Below are 17,721 nucleotides of genomic sequence, written 5' to 3' on the forward strand. Positions count from 1 at the left end.
GTAGATTTTATTGCTAGCATTTAGAAGAGTAAGTGCTCACTGACATGCAAGATGGGAAAGGTTCCTCCCCTGGGGGACAGAACACAGAGGCTGATTAAGCGACCAGTAGGTATTTAAGAACATAAAAAATATGGGCAGATCAGGGTTGCAGTTCTCACCGAACAGGAGTCAGCACAGGAACAGAGCTAGCCTGCTGATTTCCAGCAGGGTGTAGCGTTGGTGAAGAATAAGTCTTTAAGCTTAGGATTTTTATACACTTTAAAGTATACACTTTAATAGTAAAAAAGGTTGAAAAGTAATCATGGCTTGCTCCTCCAGAGGCATGAATCAGGTGCTCTGGTTTTGTTAGCCTGCTGAACCAAACCTGGTGGGCCGTGTCCCATCCTGCCTTCCTCCCAAATCCTTTTGTAGAGACGGAATAGTTGCATATAATTTGCAGTAGCCACCTGATTTCAAGAACCATTCTACAGTTAACAGCAATTAGCACAAAATATATTGACTGATTTAATTATTTTAATGTTATAAAGACAAAAAGGAGCAAATGAGTTGGCCAAAGCTATGTAATGACTAATAACAAAGCCAGGTCTAGACAGCATAGGTTTGCTTTCAGTCCCATACTCAAGACTGCTATATATTTCTCCATTTTGGTTAACATTACTGTGGTGATGCCAAGAGCATATGGAGAAAGAAATAAGAAATAATTAGAATTTACGTTCTTTAAAGAGAAACAGCAGTGTCTGCATGTGGAAACATTTCAAAAACAGCACAGAAGAATAAATACAGATAAAACTGTTGAAATAACTTACGTAAAAACTGCAGAGATATAAGGTATAACCCTTCTATCTTGTAGAAATATAAGCTATAAACTTTCTATCTTGCACTGATGATAAATTTCCTTTATTTTGTATAAAAAATAGAAAATATATATTCAAGAATAATTGGTCAGCACTATTTAGACTTTTAAAGTTATAACCATTATTTTTGAAGTGGTTAATTATAAAGCATTTTAAAATTAAAAAATGCTGCAAAATGTCATAAACAAGTTTATACAAACATAATGAGGATATTTTTCAAGTAAATCCCAAAAGCTCAAGACAACTAAAATGATTCTACAACTCACTGCAGTTGTATTTGATTAGGACATCATTATAGTACCAAATAAGCTTAATAAGAACTGTTTTGAGAAGTTCACAGAAATTACACATTCCCACATGTAGAGATCAAATCTCTGTTGAATCAGAGAAGAAAAACAACAATCTAACTATGAGGGTATCTATCATGCAGCCATATCAATTCTTTTCAAAGCAGTTTTGTCCTCCAAACTGTCAACACAACAAAGAAGAAAAATATCAACTACTTCCTGCAGATCAGGATAGCCTTGGGAATGTCTGATTACAGCAAGGAGCAGTGTTGCTAGTGGATCACACCGTGTTCTAACACGGTCCTTTAGTCTTCATCATCATTTGTGCTGCAGAGAAAAAGCAATGGGTTTGTCTTTGAAGATGCCTCCAAGAAATTTCCCTTCCCAGTAGTATCTTTTGAAAGTCTGTCATATACACAGTCTTCTTCTTGTTCCTGTAAAATGCAGCTTGCAGAAGCCAATCCTTCAGGCTGTTCTGAAAGTCTAATTGCAGTGTGCATTTGCTTTTCTAATTCCTCTATCAGTTTTCCAGGAACAGATGTAAATTGCAAAGAAACCTTTGATTTTTCATCACTAACCTCAGACATCGAAGTGTTTGTGCCCTGCCTTAATCCATTACAGTCAATAAGTGGAGCTGTCCTCTCCTCTTGAAGTGTGCCTTGTACAGAATTTATTTTCCCATCTTCACTGGTTGAGGACTCTCGCTCATCTGAATCAGAGCCTTCTGTCTCAGATGATGAAGTACTGCTTGATTCTTCAGAGTCACTTGTCTCCGACTCAGAGGAAGGCAGCTGTTGCTTGGAAACTGTGCCAGCAGCTTTTAACGCGCTCTCTTCCTCTTGTACCAGCACTGCTGCTGCTTCCAGCTCTTCTAGTTCAAACCCCATGTGGGACTTGGCGAGTGTGGTTTTCTGCAAGGATTCAGAGAGTGCAGCCAACTTTTTTGACCTTTAACAAAGAACAAGATATATTATTTAACTTTACAAACAAAACTTTCCCAGTTGATAACGAGAACACAAATCTTAACACGTTCCTACTATTTGCTTGGTTTGCAAACAACCTTCTTCTTCCATCATGATTATAAAAGTAGATGCTACAAGGAAAAAAAAAATCAAATAACGAAAATGTTCATAATTATTTATTTTGGGTAACTTTTATTTAACATATTATTTTGGGTAACTTTTCCCACAAGGCTAGACAATATCCCAGTGAAAGTCTTTGGTGACACTTTCAGGAAAGATGTTGCCTTTTTGATGTTTCAGCAGTGCACAATAAGGCAAAAGAGGTTTCAGAACAAACCTTTTCAGGATTGCTGTCTTTAGCAGTGAACTCTGCAGTATGTGGCTTGCTGGATTACATTTATACGCAGCAAAATCATTTTGTTTTACTACCCCTCCAGATAAGTCTGTTAAATGCGGATGAACCAACAGAACACAGCTGATCAGGTCCATCTCCGTGATATATTCTCCTATTTTCACAGCGAGCTTTGTGCACCCATGATAGCAGGAGATGTTCAATACCCTGTAGATGTGCTTTACCTTGTAACACTTATAACTCAGCTGAAATATAATTCAACAGAAATATCAGGACCATTTAGATAAACACCTCTAATAAAGCAGGCACGCTAGGTCAGCTTGAAATCTTTGCTACAGCCCTATCCATTTCCTCAAGTGTTTTGAAGCAGCACATGCTTTACCAGAAAAGTACATCATGGATTTCTAAAAAGAGAGAACAAAAAGTAAGAGAGTGCCTTGAAATGGAGGTGGGGGCAGAGGGGAAAACTGGTATAAAATAACAAACATACATCCTGTTTCTTGTTGTAGAGTTTTGCCTCAGACAATCAATCAACTTTTCACCACTTCCTGCAACAGCAGGTCTACTATAAATCCTGCAGTAACTGACTGGGTTTCATTTCCTCTGCCAAACCTGCTAACCTGCAAGGCATGACACACTGACACTGGAGCAAGTAGCTGATAATGTAATACATGACTCCTGCGAGGCAAAAGTTAAAGTGCTTGTTCTCTCAGTTGAATGATTTTAAAGATCTTTATATTCTATTTCCCAGGGGGCATAATTACTCAGTATAACATAGACGCTTCAATTTTTTTTTTTCCTCCTAAAGGAATTGTATTTAAAAGTGGGGGAAGGGAGATTCAATCCAGCTTCTTACACATTTTACAGACACAGTGCAACATTTAAAAGCTGAACTTGGAATAAGAGGTACTAAACTTCCTTAGTTCAACCCACTAGTAAACTAAGAAATAAGTGCTTCCCAGAAGTAACTGAAGCAACAGAACAATCTACATTTCTAGGATTCTTAAATCTAAAGCTAAGAATTAAATCACAACATTATCCTAGCAGCCTCCAATATAAACACAGGTACCAAATTTTAAAAAGTTGCTTACTTAACACTGTTCTGATTTATTTTTTTTTGGTGATATATTTCCATTTCATTTTTGTCAAGAACTTCAATTTTTCTTGAAAAGTTACGTAGGATTTGAAAAATTGCCAACCTAACTGGGAACAAGTAGAAAGTATTCTCCCTGCTCCATAGGTAAAAAGAAAGAAGAAGAAGCCAAGTGATATGTAGAAAGGTTTAGAAAGCCTTGCAGGTAGGTGGCAACAGAATAACTGCCTCCTCCCCTTGTGAAAGTTGTTAATATGAAGATACAATCCTTTTTCCTGCCCTATTGCCTGTCTGCAAGAATCCAATGAGCTCCAAAAGCTAAATGTGCCTTACAACAGAGAACTCTGTTTTATATCCATTTTATATGTAGTTCCTTTTAATTTAATTGACAGCCATGAGCAAAAAACTGTAGGGACAACAATTTCCTCTGGTGATACATCTTCAGCTCCAGCTATCTCAGTCTCACCTACCTGTATTACTACTGCCATTATAGATAGAAAATCAATTCTGAAAGTCCAGTTTGTCCTCACATCCCTTCTATCATGTCTGTCACTTTGTTTCCCAATCCTATATGTATTTTTTGGCTTTTCCCTATTTCTGCTGTTCTAATTTTTCATGTTTATTTTTCCTGCTAGATACTCTCAGTCCTTGAAATCACTCCCTTAAAATCCTCTCCCCCTCTTTTACTGTTCTCTTATAAATCAGTTAACACATTAGATATAGAAACATGTCACATAACTGAATCAAGTATTAAGGAGATGTATGGCATCACGTACTTTTTGGCATTAAATAAATACTTCACTGTGCTCCACATTATTTAATGTCAAGTGTTAAGGAAGAAAACACACAGTGATATACTCATTTGATTCAACACACATTATGTTACTAAATTAGATGTGGTACTACTGACAGATAAAAAATGGCCCCTCTAAAGCAGCAAGTTTGGGCACTATACACAAATGCATTTTTATCAATGAGTTCAAAGAGCATTAATGAATGAAAAGGCTGATGCCTGACAGCTACAAACATCCATCCTACTGGACAACTGTAAAACTGCAAAAGGCATTTCTAGTCTGAAAACCTTGAGTTAATTCCTCTTGAGTGATCAAAATATGCTACAAAACAATGACAATAACTGATTTCTTAAAACAACCATGGTTTCAAGTTCCACGTTTAGTCCTTTTTCCCCAAAGTTTTGACAGAGGACATGCTTTTTATCTTTACAAAGGATTACAGGGAAAAAAGCCATTGATTAAACAGCCCGCTCTTCTAACAGTAACAGCACAAATGGATACTCCACTTGGATGAATACATGCCTGCAAAAGGCCAACAATTCCATCTATCCTCTTAACCTCTATGACTGCCCTACATCAGCTCTCTCACGTAGTGGTCCCATGGAGCAGTGTGACTGCCAATACCATGCACAAGGACTCAGGCCATGAACTACCAACCAGGACGTTTTGGGGAAAGGCGAAGGGGTGGAGACTTCATGCAGACCTGCACAACCTTCTTTCTCACTGTATCATCAATGCCCCAAAGATCATTTTAGGCCAACCACAATAGGAATCTTCTAATAAATCATTATAAACCTAGAAGATTATTTTACTGGGGTTTTTTTAACTGTTAGTCACATCAGATATTTAATTTAAACAGCATGAAAAAGTCTCTTTTCAGTTACTCAGATTTCTTAGTAGGCTAAATGTTTCTTCCCAACTTTCACTCTGGTCATCAAGTCTCTTCCAGAAAATAAAACAGTTTATAGAGCTCGACATTTCAATATGAGAAAAACTCAAAACTGTTACATTCTTACATTTACACCCAAAAGCAGAAAAGTCCACTCCCCAGCTTTCCAATCGTCTATTAAAACAAAAAAAATAAAGAGCACTTTAACAACAGGGTTTTTTTTTCCCCCCCCCCCCCTCCCCCTGTGCAAGGGACTAACAGAATTAGAATTAGTTATAAGTCCATCTTGTTTAAGGCAATTATCTAATTTCAAGGAGAACTGAGTTTTAGGTGTGAATTTCACATCAGCCTTAAGAAAAGGTGACAGCACTCCCTGAACAGAAAACAAGGAAACAGCGTAAAAACCAGAGCAAGGAAATGCTTTCAGTGGGAGACTGTGGGTCTCTGAACTAATGATTTTCCTAGCTGAAAGATAAGCAACAATTCAGGAAACAAAAATGAGACACCAGAAGTGAGATATCATGTATTAATAGACTTGCAGTAAACAGGTCCTGCTGTTTCCAAAATCTTTTGAGTAGTGTTTTAGAGATCAGACAGCAAATACTTTAATTTTTCAAGTATGATTAATGGAATTGCATGATTACTTTTAAGACATGCTCATTCAGTATGCATATTTGTGGTAATGATATCTTATTATTATGGTAATAGTGTTCTTACATAAACATGCATAATAGGCTTTAAAGGTGCTACACATGATAATTATTAGTTATCAAGATGTCAGTTGCTTAAAGAAAATGTTTAATTACAGGTTAGACTGATCAGATGCATGTTTTGTTTAATGTATAGCTTTGAGGAACAGGTAACAACAGAGGCATCTCAGGGCTTGTCCATGTAGTGTGGAATTAAAATTTCCAGACAGAACTACTGTAATCTTAGGCACAGTAGAGTTTCTCCATGTGCTAGAAAAAGAAAAATCTTGTTCCACAGATCTCAGATTATAGAAGAGTAAAACTGGGGTGAAAAGAACAAAGAATCAAAGGAGATTTAGCAAATAAAGGGAGATGGATAAAACAAGAAAAAAAGAAAGAGGATTATGGCAACAGGGAAGGGAAATCATTACAGGTTTACAGCAAAGCCCACCTGTGGCAGTATGAAGACTTGAAGTGATGGTGATGGGGACTGACTGCAGTGCTGAGACACAAGCAGCAGCCACGGTGGGAGGAGAGCAGGGGACAACTTCACCAGTTAAAGACTAATGTTCCTATGAGCTCCAGTTCTACCTTTTGTTCCATGGAGTAAAGAGAGCACTAGGATCTGACGAATCAAGACAGCTGTTATCTCCAGAAGACAGAGCTATGAGAAAAAGGTCTCATAGAAGACATACATTAGAGATTTGATTGTTTCCAAGAAAGATTTAATATAAGCTGTAAGGAAAGATGAAAGTCAACCTAGTCACAAAAAGTAAAAAGTGAAGGACCCGGGGGATACATCCAGCCACAAAATCCTCTGCTTCTTCCCAAATGTTGAAATAAAAAAAAGTAATGATGCTTCTGTATATGATGCCCAACAGTCAGAAATAGCACTACAAAAGTAAAAGGTTTAAACCAAAAGCAATGATGGTCCAGGCCTTTCCATCTGCCTGGTACTTGCCTTACATCCAATTCTCTTGCTTCGCCAGTTTAGTTATGTGAAAAAACTAAACAAACAACTCAAAGAGAACTTGAAAATATGAAAATCAGCATTCTGCTCCTCATTCTGTATGATGGGTGGCACTGCATGCTCGATCATGGCATGGGAGTTACATATCTAAAACACTGCAGAGTATTTGCAAACATAGGAGTAAATAGTCAAATTGGCAGCACAGCCTTTCAAAGCAGGAGTCAGTAACACTTCACTATGGAAAGAAAAGTGACTCTTCTTGTACAGGCACAAGTTCTAGCTTGCTTTTATTTTTGTAAACAATAGAAGGATTATTTCTACTGCCTCAGAAGTTTGGCTTTGCATTTCACAGATGTATACAAATATCTACTGTTCTGAAATACACAGGGTAAACTTGGTGTAAGACACAGCAAAATGCAACAGAATTTTCTTATTATCTACCCCAGCTCAATCACAAACAGGCCAGTGTACAGTGCACAAGTGCTGTCATGGCAGATTGAGCTATTCTTGCCCAACCACAACACAAAATCAACAAAGCACAGGAACCTGTACATCAAAACCACTGACAACAGCTTTGGTTACTGGCCTAGTGTTTAAATGTGGCCTAACTAGTCTTGGAGCCAAGCTGGAACCTAACTAATCTTGGAACTAAAGTCTTGTTATATTATGTTGGTCAAATGTGGTTAGGGCCTATTCACTGTGTTACAACAGGAATCAGTGCCCCATGCTAGTGGTGCTCTAACTTGGCTCCACAGGGCTGACAAGCCCATTTTAAATGTAAAACACTTTACAGTAATTATCTTTAAGCCTTACAGGCAAGATAAACAGGTCTCAGAGAAACAGCAGATACTTCAAGTGCAGACATGCCTTTGCAGTGTCATAGGTTCCACCAAATATGACAATGGGCCCGTCTCATTGCCAAGCAGCCATCCTCTGGTAGGTGTACAATTCCTTGAGATGCATTCAAACACAAACTAGCAGCATGCTGTGCCAGTCAGCAGGGCTGACAAATACAAAAAGGGAAGTTATTTAACTTAACTCAACAGGAGCTCTGGACACACAAGATCCATCCAATAGTAAAGCTGTTGCATTAAGAAAAAGGCTGCTGGATCACAAGGTATTTCCAACTGCCTTAATTTTATACATTTACTGTTTGAGAAGCTATTAAGTTTAAGGAGAAAGTGTCAGTTTATACTTAAACTACCTTTCTCAACAAGGCCTGGCAAAACCCAGACTTATGAGAGAAAGTTTCATAGACACCCTCTTTCTTAAATAAAGCACGTAAGATAACAAGCAATACAGCCAGCCAAGAGCAATCACTTTAAATGTGTTCCATATTACACACCTGGCAGCATTGCTCACTATTTCCCACAATTATTCTTTTAGCTAGAGGCATCATAAGTATTAATACAATTCTAGAGTTAATGTTATCTCAGACATCACCAGATACTATCCCAAAGCAGAGCCTCGGCAGTTCGGATACAGAGGATGTGTAAATTTAGTATCTGCAAGACATTTAAATGTCAGGTAAACTATAAGGGATAATGAAGTTTTCTGCCTTGCCACAAGACCAGTTAAGGACAAATTGCAATAGGACAGAACTGACTTTCTTCATGGACTCTCACTGGTGAACAAAAGGGCACCTGCAAAAGGGCCAGACCCTCCAGATCATCTTATTTTTTCCCTGCCCAGAGTGGTTCTTGCTGGATTCCATCTATCACTGTCTTCTAGACTTATCTGTCCAGACACAAGGGGTATGAAGAGACATTGTTCCACATTCAGCCCCTTGATAATGCCAACATTAACTTCCCACAGGAACTCTGTCATGATCTTGATGAAAATTAATATCCCTATGGCAGTAAGTCTACTTACTTAAGCTCTCTTAAAGCAGAAAGCTCAGCAAGTTATAGCCAAACATGATACCAAAAGATAAGTAAGCTCATACAAGAATGATGATGATGAAGATGCTGACAAAGCATCCAAGTATCATTATACATATATATATATATTTATACACTTGAGAAGAAAATAAACTGTTCTTCAATCTAAAATTCAGGTGTCAGCTTCTATCCAGTCCTTCACAGCTGCTTGAGCAACCAAACTGATGATCTTTGGGGAAAGTCTCTTAAAGCCCATAATTAGGCTCACCCTGTTAGGCAACACTAAGTCACTGGAACAGCATATTATGACACCCAGGGTTGGTGGATAAAGTGGGGGAGAGACACATACTCTTGAGTTACCGTAAGATAACTTCAGGGCTTCAGAGCAACAGTAACATGCTTCCTTCAGAAAGGCAACTAAAAAAGTCAAACATCCCTCCACACTTGACATACAATTTCAAACAGATATAAAAAAAAAGAATAATATAATGATTTAATTCTTATGATACAGAATTGAAATGACTTGATTTTACTAAAATACTCAACACATGAAAGAGTTTAGGCTTGATCAAGCCTGATGGGTAAAACATAGAAGCAATAATGAAGATGGCACTGAATGTAAAAGCAGACCTCATTAATGACCAAGTTAAGCAGACTTTAGAAACATCTAAAGTCAACATGCACAAAAAAGCATAAATGGTTGAATGATGAGATAATAAAGAAATCCTCCAGTTCAGGAAAAGAATCCTTACAAATTAACATTTAGCTGCAATAATAAGAAATTCATCACACTAAACACATCATCTACGTCTCAAAACTACTCTTTAAAAGGCATGGGTTACAAAAGAACATGAGCCTCAGAATTTGCCTGGAGATAAGAGACTAAGACTCAATTACACCTTTTTAGCATGTGTTTTATATGAGATGCCATATTTCACCATTTTTTATTCACTTTCAAGGTTATTCCTAATGAGTGCTTTAAGTTATACACCAGTCAATGACCTCCAACCATAGTGAAATCGTTTTGAAAAAGCAAGCTCAGAATCAGTGAACAAAAATACTTAATTTGGAAAGTTCTGAAAGAAAATCACAGCAGAAAGCCCATAGTCTTGGTAAATGTTAACAGATAATGACAACCACTATGCCTGTCTGTACACACTGTTGTATTACATACGACTATGATAATGAACCTAATTTTACACTGGTTTTATTGCAAAGTACCTTATACATGCCTTTACCCCAATTCCCCAAAAGCTTGAGGAAATAAACTATGCAGAGATTTTATTTCATCCAGCTCTGGGAACACAACTATTCTCTACAGTGAAACATGGCTAAAACTTAAGAAAGCGTAACAATAGTACCATGAAGTTTAAGGCATGAAGTGGAAAAGAAATACACACAGCACCTTAACCACAGGGCAACCCTTTCACGGAAACAGAAGGCCCTCATTCAGAACACTTGCACCATGCACAGAAAATACCACAGGTTCCAAATGAACAGAAAAGTCTAAAACTTATTTTGCATGTCTCTCCAAAAATGGCATCTGTATCCACAAAATTCCTTATTGTATCAATTAAACAGAAGAATATGCAACGCTTACTAAATCACTTACCAGCCCTTATTAGCTGGTTAGCTCATCATAACCCTATCTGGCTTATGAGACCTGAAAGAATCACAGAGCATGTAGTACAATTAGCAGCCAGTGAGACAAACACAACCAGCACCGTTGAACAGTTTCATGTGCTTAGTTTACTATACATTTTTATAGTAAGAGGCAGAACCAATAAATAACTCCATTAAAATCTCATTAGCTCTGATCAATCTGCACAGAAGATAACACAAGAACAAAGCTGAATTTAATGTTAGCAAAGGAGAAACAGGACTATTTTCTTCAGGACTCAGGTAAAAATTCACCTAAACTGATCATCTACATTCTTTGCAGCAAAAGACAGATGAGTATAAACTCAACAAAATAACACATTTGTTCACATGATTTAGTATTAGATTAACCACTGTCTTCATAGGAAAGAAACAAACCATCTCCAAAGCAGCACCAAAGACTGCTCAATTTCTACATGTCCTTATGAAAAGCCAGCTGCTAAAATAAGATGTGCTCAGTCTGTTCAAGATATTTTATGCAACAGCAGGTAAAAATTCATTCTTTCCATTCCTCAAAAAGATGGATTCTAATTTTTAGCCTAAATAACTTAGGTTTACACAGTTATAATGTCCATGTCCATACTTACTGTTAATTATTTCCTTTCCAACAACTCTTGGAAACACCAAGCAACTTCAATCAAATTTAGGAGCAACAAGAATTTGAAAAAGATCTTTAAATTCCTACATACTTAATGAAAATAAGCAGAGGTGTAAATAATGACCTCATGAGAAAAGGCCAGCAGAGCACAGCTACTGTGTATTGGCGTGGTAGGAGGCCACTGCGGGCACATCAGCGCTAAGCCCAGCAACTGCCTGTGCTGCCTCTTGCCAGGTGGAGGTGTCAAAGGATGTGGTGAAGAGGTTAAGGCACAAGGCTTAGGTTTGTAGGAAGTTTATAAAATCTTTTTTTTTCTCCCTCCCTTGCAGACTTCAGACAAAGCGGCGACTGGAAAAGAGCTCAATGCACACCAAATCTTTATCTTAAATATAGAAAACCCACACTATAAAAAAGGGAGCACCGGGTTGAGAAGGACATCTGGAAAATACATCTCCCTGTAAGCAAGATGCCACCACTTTAAATTGACAGGATTAGAAAAGCAGAAATCCAGCATGAAGAGACTACTTTTGACAAGAGAAACCCACCACTTATCTTCAGGTGACAGAAAGTAGTCCTGCACCATAAAACAGTGGCTGATGTGGAAGAATCCAATGGGTTTAGGAGGAACATAAAATGCTTTCATCTTGAAATTCTGGCTTTCAAAGGGCATTACATGAATTCTGAAACTAAGAAAGTCATTACACTGCAATCCAACTTGCAGTCTTGTAAACATGAACTGCTATCTATATAGCTTAAAGTATTACAGTTTGTTAACCATAAATCAAATAAAACATAGCACCATCATTTCAATTTAAGTGACTTCTTTTATGTTAATAAGTCTGCATTTTTCAAGTGACTTTCCCTCCATATTTATTCTGAAATTCCACAGTGCTTCTTTCATAATGAATCTAAATACTGCATGAGCTGAACTTCAGATTTATAAATATTTTAAAAAAAGATGAAGCTTTCCAATATAACATCTTACTTTCATTACTTGGTCTTTTTGATAAGTTGAAACCAAACATATCATCGACAGCTTACTTATGTAGATGATATTATGAAAATATTCATAAGAGAAAACAGACTTAGAATTAATACTGGACTATAAAAAGAAACTGAACAGTATTTATATGTTTTAGGAATACTTTAACTGAGCTTAGAAGCAGCTCAGTGTTGCCAAAATAGCTTCAGTAAGTTACAGCCAGTCCAAACATCTCACAATGGCACAGCTTCCAAAGTTATGTATGATAAATACAAATAATGAAAGATTAATAGATAACTCACTACAAAACAGACACAGAGAAAGGAACAGATTTTCTAACATGGTAGTAAGTATTGGCTGCATTACAGAAATGGAACACTGACAATTGTTGCACATTATCTCCCTCAAATTTCTTAACTACCGTTACCTAGAACTTGGTCTTCACCATTACCACTGATGATCTAGGAGATCACACTCCTAACACCGTACATTTTACAATCTGTACTACAATATGGGAACAAAAGGTCTCACACAAGGCAGGGCAGAAGATGGGAATTTTAGTGTCAGGATAATGCTAGTAAAGTCGTGCATTACAAAAATAACAAGAACAATGACAACAGACAGGCTTAAAAACACAATTACAAACACATTACTGCAACATGATCCTACCTCTTTACAATGGAATTTATCCACCAAACAACAAAAATCCTAGTGAGGTCAATCAGAGTTTTAACTCTGACATTGCTCCTTCACACCTGAAAGGAAAACACAACCTATAGCCTTCCCACTCACAGTCCATTCTCAACACAATCTAAACATAAAAAGGTACCAAATCTGAGCACCTTGCAAATTCCTGGCAGGAAAGCAGATTTTTACAAGGGCCTAATCTGAACAGTCTGCTGTCATTTTCTCCCCCCCACCCCTTTATGTTTATAGGACACCTATTATCAGATGCTCCAGAGCATGATCATGCCTCTTAGGAATAATACCACCTCACCCCACTGAACTGGCTGCAGATCTGGCTTCCTGACCATGACAGGGAAGCTTGCAGGCCATGCCTGCAGCGCCACGTAGCTGGCCCACGCTGCCCAGTTCATGCGAGCAGTCCCCAGGGAAGAGCGGGGAGTGGGCGTTAGGCTACACACTAAAGCATCATCTCATTCAACATTTTTTTTTTCTCTCTCATTCTACCTCTGGCGTGTCTTGAGATTTACAGGGCAATTACTGCAAGGGGCTGGTGGAAGAGACCAAACTAGCTACTGACAAGGTTGGAAACAAAACAGGAAGACATTATCAGCCTGCAGATCAGCATCCCACTTTGATCACAGCTGCACACTCCGCCTGCTTAGAAAGGCAACAACTACACAAGCTCATCCTTCCCCTAGTCAAAACAGAAGAAGAGTCAGCTGAGATGTGCTGACTGAAAAGACATGACACAGATCACTGACCCTTCTGTAGGCAGATAGGAACTGCCTCCCAACAACTTTGGAAAATCAAAGCAGTAGCCTGAGGGGGAAAAAAAAATGGCTTTCTTCTTTGCCTTCTCACCACAGCAAGGTGCATTCAGACACAGCCTGAAGGAATATGAACTACAGAAAAGTGATGGAATAAATAGAAAAAAAAAAAAAAAACAACAGAGGAAAGGAGAGGAAAAACATCAAAGGGAACTGCAGCTAGCAGCTGGGAGGAGAGATTAAATCCCTTGTTAAAAATCCATGTTTTACAGGGCTAGCTAAAACATATATAAAGGGGAATTTCTGGCATTATACCCACCTGCCTATCACCTTTTTCAGCCTTCAGGGCAAAGAGTGTTTTGCTTTAAGCCTCTTAAATCACTATATTACATTAGTTGGGCGTTGGTATTTACAAAGTGCTCTGTGCGCACCTACTGCTTTACAGACAGTGGAAGTGACAGCTCAGGCCTTAAATAAGATGCAACATTTAATGAGAGGCATGGCAGCTCAAGATGACAGTAAACAAAAAGAAACTGTATTAAAAACATGCATCAAAAGTGTGAAAGAGGAGACATATATAATGTGCTTGCAAATTATTAGTTTCTATTTTTAAATCAAAGAACTGTGATCTAAGGATTAAGAGTATACGATTTGGGATGAAAACAATGAATCTGAGTTTGCTACCAAATTCAGGCACCAACACAATCAACGTACTCTGATAAACTGGTAAACTATTACCTAAGTTTTAAGGAAAATGATAGCGTTTTCTCTTGTAAGACTAGAAAAGGCTGGTTTAGTAGCATAATAAAATGCACAGAATCTCAAATACTTTCTGCAACAGACCCATAGCTAGTGTTTGAATCATGAGATTTTTTTTTTTTTTTTTCGAGCTATGCTATTGTGATGGAAACAGAAAAGACAGTACAGAATTACCCAACCACCTGGGGAGAATGAGCCAACTCATAATTACTCTTCACTAGGAAAATGTGAAAATTTCTGTCTGAATTTTTTCTGTTTCCTGTTCAACTAGATGTATTTTACTTGTAATTCTTTTTTGTTACGCTACACAATGGCTAAAAACCAAAATCCCTGTTCCATCATACTTGCAGACAAGTCCAAATCAACCTTTAACTTTCTTATCAATGAACTACTGAGTTCATTCGGTCCCACCGCAGGCTGTGTTTTAACACAGTCTCACAAACAATGCATTCTAAGGTCATGCCACTTCCTTCTCTTAAACAATACTACTCTGCTTCTTCAGCTGAAGATGGTACTTACCCACTTACCTCCTCAGAGCTGTCACTTTCAAACTGTTCTTAAGCATGACCCAATCTATTTTTCAGCAGCTGCTGCCCTCAACTATCTTATACTTTCCAATCCAGAACTACGATCTACAATCTTTTATTGGGCATGTGCCATCTTATACTTGATGGTATTAAAATGCATGTTGTTCAAATAAGTACATATTGCCAATTTGGGTCAGTCTGTGCAATTCATTTTCTACCTTTAAATAAAATTTTAATTTTAATCTACAATGACATATACTGTATTTTCTTACAAATTGTTGAAAATACTGGACAATACTCAGACAAAAACTCTGAAAAACATGGATACTCTTAACCTTACAAAGAAACAAAAACTTATCTTTTTGCAGGTTTGGGTGGTGGGTTTTTCCCCATTTTCCAACATTTCCTAGAACAATGACATATTAGGAACTCCTACAGTTCGTGGTATGTAAACTGAAATATGCATAAAATGAACCTCAAAGAGCCTGCAAAGAGACATATGAAGTGGCCACTCCCATTATTGGTAAAAGCTTGAAAACCAGCTGGGACATCTGAAAGTTAATACACCACTCCAGGCCACCAAAGAAGTGAATGAAAAGCAAACCCTAATGCAGCACGATTACTCAAAGCAGTAAACAAATGTAGTGCTGCCAGCAGTAGTAGTGCCAGCTTGTAAAGCCTGCTAAGAAGGAATTACAATAATTAGGGATTGTAGCCATGAGCTAACACAGCAAGTCATCCCAGGGCAATAAGGATGAAGCCCATGTAACCAGATAAAACACAGCTTTCTTACTGTGTTCATGGAAAAGGTGTGAGCACAAGCAACACCAAGATTTTTTGGTTTATTCCTTGCACCTGTATGGCTTTTAAGTCAAAAGAGCAAAGGAAAGAATAGTCTTCATTTAAAAATCTCCAAAATCCAACAAGTTGGTTTGTTTTGCTGGGGGGTGAGGAGCAGGGAATTAAGTGGCTTCAGTATATCCACAATGACAATACAATTAAAGAAGTATAGTGAAAAATATAATCCTCTAACTACAAAGTAGATCAAAATAAGGGATTTTGCCATGATGGCAATGGGGTTGGTACATTATCTGATAAATAACATAACTGGCTACATCAGAACATACACTAAAAAGCACATGCTAACAGCAAGGCTGCTTTCAAAGCAGCAACGTGAAAGCAATTTGGCTTTTTTCTGTACTACCTACTTTGAATACTAGAGTTTTTATCAAACCTGAAATTACCACAGCCTTCACTAAACTAACGTTAACATGGGCAGCAACGAAAGTAAAGTAAAACCTAAACTACAGCCAAAGGAGAGTACTGTTGGCCTTGAGACTTTAATGCACATACAATACTATGAGATGTGTTTGTCCTAAAATCTTAACTGTATGAAGTACTTTAAACATGCTGTATAAATCAGTTTAATCCCACAGAGCCAAGAAGCAGGATTTTCATCCAGAATATCTTACTGCTTATGCCTTTGTCCTTCTGAATCATGGCTGCTGAATCCAAGAGGTTAACAGCTGAAAATTAGCATATTCCTCTAACATTTGACAATGTCTTAAAGCACTGATTTTTGTTATCTGTTAATACATTCCCTCCTCCCACCCCCCCCAATACAGACAGAAAATTTTATGAACTAACATGTTAGGAGTACACCATCTGAAAACCTTTTAGGGTAGTTTTGTTCCTGAATCCTCCTGTCTGAACGTAGTATTTTCATAGAAGAGGTGCACAGTCAACAAGAGTTGCTCATTCACCCCTCATTTAGCAGTACAGTCCTGAGTACCAGGAACATGGAAAAGCCACAGAATGAACAGGACTTCATGAATATCAACCATACAAGTAGCAAAAGAGCAAAGACCAAAAGATTTTTAGAAGCTTGTTTTTCCTCTATTCAAGTATTCTGAGCTTTACAAAACGCTAAACCACTGAAGAAAACAAATAATGCCAAGAAGAAACGGCTGCAAAAATGGCACAATTCAAAACAATTTCTACATATTTGGAATACTTTTCAAAGTTTTCCAGATCTTGGCAAATAATAACCGGGTCAAATTTCCTAAGTTTGCAGATAGATGATCAGTTTCACAAATAATTTTAACATACATTTGGAATACATGCGAAAATTCTATTTACATTAATCTAAAGATCATAATACTTGAATACAGAAGCTTAAAGATGTTATATGTCACAAAATATTTTCCCAAATCTAGCAAAAGCTTAAGGTAATTCTTTCAGGAAGGCTGTAACGCGTGACCTGTTCTCAAATCCTTTTTGCCCTACAAGTAAGCACAACATAGGATATGGGTGAGCTGATATGTGTAACAAGATACAAGTAAGATGCTCTATAAAGGAGAGACCTTAATGTAAATTAATAACAGACATATACAGCTATATAAATACGTACATGAACTGAAGAGAGGTTTTTGAATATTGTGTGGTATGGTGTGCTTAAATGAACACAACAGCAGTCAAACCATCAGCACTACTCTGATTATCAAATGTATGCTTTGAAAAAAAATTTTAGTAGGCTGTCTTACTCAAATGCAGTCTTTTTTTTTTTTGCAAATATAGAGAGATGACAACTTGTAAAATAAATTTTTAATGTCACTTAACACCAAGAGAGAGGTCAGAATGAACATAAAGAAGTCTTCCCTCTACCAAACTTGAATCAATGCAATGGACTGAAAACTCTGATGCTGAAGGTTGAGTTCCTTACTCCCTCGTGCACTTTATGATCCAATGTGACACAGGCAGTAAAAATCCTAAATCTCACAGATCTCATTTTCTTCTGAAGGACTTGGGCTCCTTAATTCCTTTGCAACGTCAGGCCTTAATACTTCAGGCCCACATTACACTATATTGATTAAAACTGTAATTCAGAAAACCTGAGAAAAAGAAAAGGGGAGCTGAACAATCACATTCAATCTCATCACCTCAATGACATGCTGTGAGTGTAATTAATCCTA

At 37.5% G+C, this 17,721-nt stretch overlaps 1 protein-coding gene across 1 annotated transcript in view; it reads right to left on the bottom strand.

Moving 5' to 3' along the window:
* Positions 1 to 503: 503 nt before the first annotated feature.
* SHQ1 (SHQ1, H/ACA ribonucleoprotein assembly factor) overlaps positions 504 to 17,721 on the bottom strand; it is a 53,139-nt gene continuing 35,921 nt past the window's right edge. Inside the window, exon 12 of the mRNA XM_074914189.1 lies at positions 504 to 2,089. Within this exon, the coding sequence (XP_074770290.1) occupies positions 1,447 to 2,089 (643 nt within the window). The 3' untranslated portion in view covers positions 504 to 1,446. The remainder of the gene's footprint in view (positions 2,090 to 17,721) is intronic.

Source organism: Athene noctua, chromosome 10 (assembly GCF_965140245.1).
Source record: "Athene noctua chromosome 10, bAthNoc1.hap1.1, whole genome shotgun sequence".
Lineage (NCBI taxonomy): Eukaryota > Metazoa > Chordata > Aves > Strigiformes > Strigidae > Athene > Athene noctua.